The 2,693-nt window shown below is 48.2% G+C and overlaps 1 protein-coding gene across 1 annotated transcript; it reads left to right on the top strand.

Annotated features, from left to right (window-relative positions):
* Positions 1-105: 105 nt before the first annotated feature.
* Positions 106-669, top strand: PPTG_10064 (hypothetical protein; the record flags this gene model as incomplete). Its single annotated transcript, XM_008905305.1, has 1 exon — positions 106-669. One exon carries the CDS (start codon positions 106-108, stop codon positions 667-669), a length of 564 nt encoding a protein of 187 aa, XP_008903553.1.
* Between the last annotated feature and the right edge of the window lie 2,024 nt (positions 670-2,693).

The following is a 2,693-nucleotide window of genomic DNA, read 5'->3' as shown; positions in this document are numbered from 1 at the left end:
CAGGGGGACGAGGGTGCTATCGCGTGAGTTAAAAGTATCCAAAGTGATCAATTGCTCTTTCCGCTAAAAATAGGTGCCTTGTGTTATCTTATCAGATACCCAAAGATGCCCATTTCCTTCTACAGCGCGTCTGATTCCGCTCTTCAACTTGCTGAGAACGCTAGAGTGGCGTCCGTGCACCATGTCCAGGACTCAGATGACTCTAAGACTCAGATCGTGTCGCTTCTAGCGGACCCGGAGATCGCCAAGGCCCTAGTCTTCGTACACGTCGAAGTGGCCGAGAATGGATCCTTACCCGAGGACCACTGGGTCACCTCGGTAGTGTCGGAGCTGGCAGCGCAACATCAAGAGGATGGCAGCAGCAAAGTATTCGTCTCTATTGTGAAGACTGCCAGTCAGAGAGTGACGGAGCCGTCGGATTCCCATCCGCTTCGGCCCCAGCAGAGCTACAAGAAATTTGACCACAAGTATCCAGAGCAGGACTCGGATGAAGCCCCTCAGCGCCTCATGTTTGCTAGTTTGTACCAGGACCAGACTCGTCGTGACGCTGTGCAGACGTTCGATGAAGCAGAAGTGGACAAGCTCGGTGGATACGGAGCAATGGACGCTCGCGTCTTCATGAAAGAGATGGCTTTCCGTCTTGGATATGCACCTAAATACGGCGCTTAGTCTTTGTACGTTCCATGCCGCAAAGAAAATAACGTTACTAGTAATACATGTAGCTAGAGAGGCAAGGTCTGTGGTCAAAGATTTAAGCGTTTCTTTCCTTCCCATTTGCTCGAACCACTTCAAGTGTTCAGAAGTCTAGACCACAACTCAAAAAGATTGCTTTTTTTTTCTTCAAGTATTAAGACTCCAAACCCATATACACTGTTTTGGGGATGGACTGTTGATTCTTTTTCACAAATCAGTTTTTCGTAAATAGATTTTCTCTGACCCACAAATCAGTTTTCCCCTGACTTTGTTGACTGGTAACCAGCGAATGACTAAACTTATTTTACGCTTGTATTTGAAAATTCCATGAAAATAGATGTATGTGATATCGAGGATTGATCGATTCACGCGAATCAAAGCTTGAACAAGCTGTAAAATAATTGTTTGAAACATTTTCTTTAATCAGTTCGATCGATTGGTCCACATAAAGGCACCCATTAGGGCACCATTGGCAGTGTTCCCGATTAGTACTACAATTCTATTACGAAAATGGAGCGATAGTCGCTTACATTTAAGGCTTTTAGAATCCTAGACTTCTGTCCTTTTACTTGCTGCGGGAATGGCTCCAATCAATTTTTATTACCAAATTTCTTTGCAACCTGCTGCATGTATCTGCCTGAAGTGTATTGATATGCTCACTCCCTTCGACAGTCCCGCCTAATCGGTGGTCGTTGGTAGAGTGTGAGCGTACTGAGTGATGCTCGCGGTCGGTCGCCCTCGCCTCATTAAAACGTACCCTTTCAAGTAAAAGTCTATTCAAGTGCACATAGTATGTCTAGCCTATCACGCCTGCGTTGGCTATGAAGTCAATTCGCAGCCCACGTGCTCGGTGTCGCTGCCTCAACGCATGCTATTAACAGATTGGGCCGAGGACGTAAGAGTCCAGTGATCAGCATGACCACCTCGGCGAGCTATATCACCTGGCTTGCGCTGGCTCGGCTAACTTGACACGCATCATGTAGCGCGGTGTGCCTCGGCGCTTCCAGCTCAGTGAGCGGATCAGCCTCCAACCATCAGCGCAACGTTCGCCGCAAGCTCACAATTCTGAAAATACACACCAAACCCAAAAGAAAATGCCATCGTGAAGCATACACTCATACGCACGCACCTGACGGACATGCTAGGATAGTTGAGCAAGATCTGGAAGAATTTAAAGCGAGCGTCTTTCCCGATGAACCCAGCGATTTGACCTTTCAGGAGCGATCTTCCTTCTAAACAAGCTGACATGTAAGCGTAATTTATCCAATAGTGCTGATCAGCAGCACTGACAGCGTTGCATCAATGACTGCCCCACATGAGTCGCTAGGATAGCATCTTTTCGGTTTGGCTCTTTCAAACTTGAATCGAAGGTCTGGGATCGTTCCAGAGTGACGAAAGAAACCCGAGCAAGTGCTGCAAGACACGTCGTTCTAGTGATAACCGGCCTTACCTCTAAGTCTTAGAACGAATACACTTCGCACGAGGCGTGCCTCGACACATTTCAAATTCTAGCTTGAGACAAGCCTCGGTAGTCAACAAGGTGTCCACAGGCAGCATGCGTTTGCTCACTTGTTTTCTCTATCAAACTAAGAAGTAGTACAACGGCGGCCACGTGCGTTAAAAATCACACCCGTCGGTCGGACGAGGTGGAAGGCAGTTGAGCATCATCTTGACATTTCTCCGCGATCCATGGACCATGACCACCCGCCAAGGAATCCCGTCAAGGATACCTTGGCAAGCTGACCAACACCATTTTTCCTTGCCCTTGTTTGGTTCATTCTGCAATCCACGACCAAGCACTCAAGTGAGCAACAACCTCCAAGACTTTTCTTGATGGACCTCGCGCTCACCACCCTCGATGCTCTTCGCCAAATCTTTGAGTTGCGTGATGCCATTCGTCGCCAACGCCACGAGAACCGGAAGACTTATCTGCGGATGATGGAGATCTACGTCGAGCTTCAACTGTCGCCACCTCTTCAAGAGAACCCCACCCTGCAACG

This window comes from Phytophthora parasitica (genome assembly GCF_000247585.1).
Source record: "Phytophthora parasitica INRA-310 unplaced genomic scaffold supercont2.20, whole genome shotgun sequence".
NCBI lineage: Eukaryota > Oomycota > Peronosporomycetes > Peronosporales > Peronosporaceae > Phytophthora > Phytophthora nicotianae.
The sequence above is the reverse complement of the archived record's forward strand: the minus strand, read 5'-3'. Positions and strand labels throughout refer to the sequence as shown.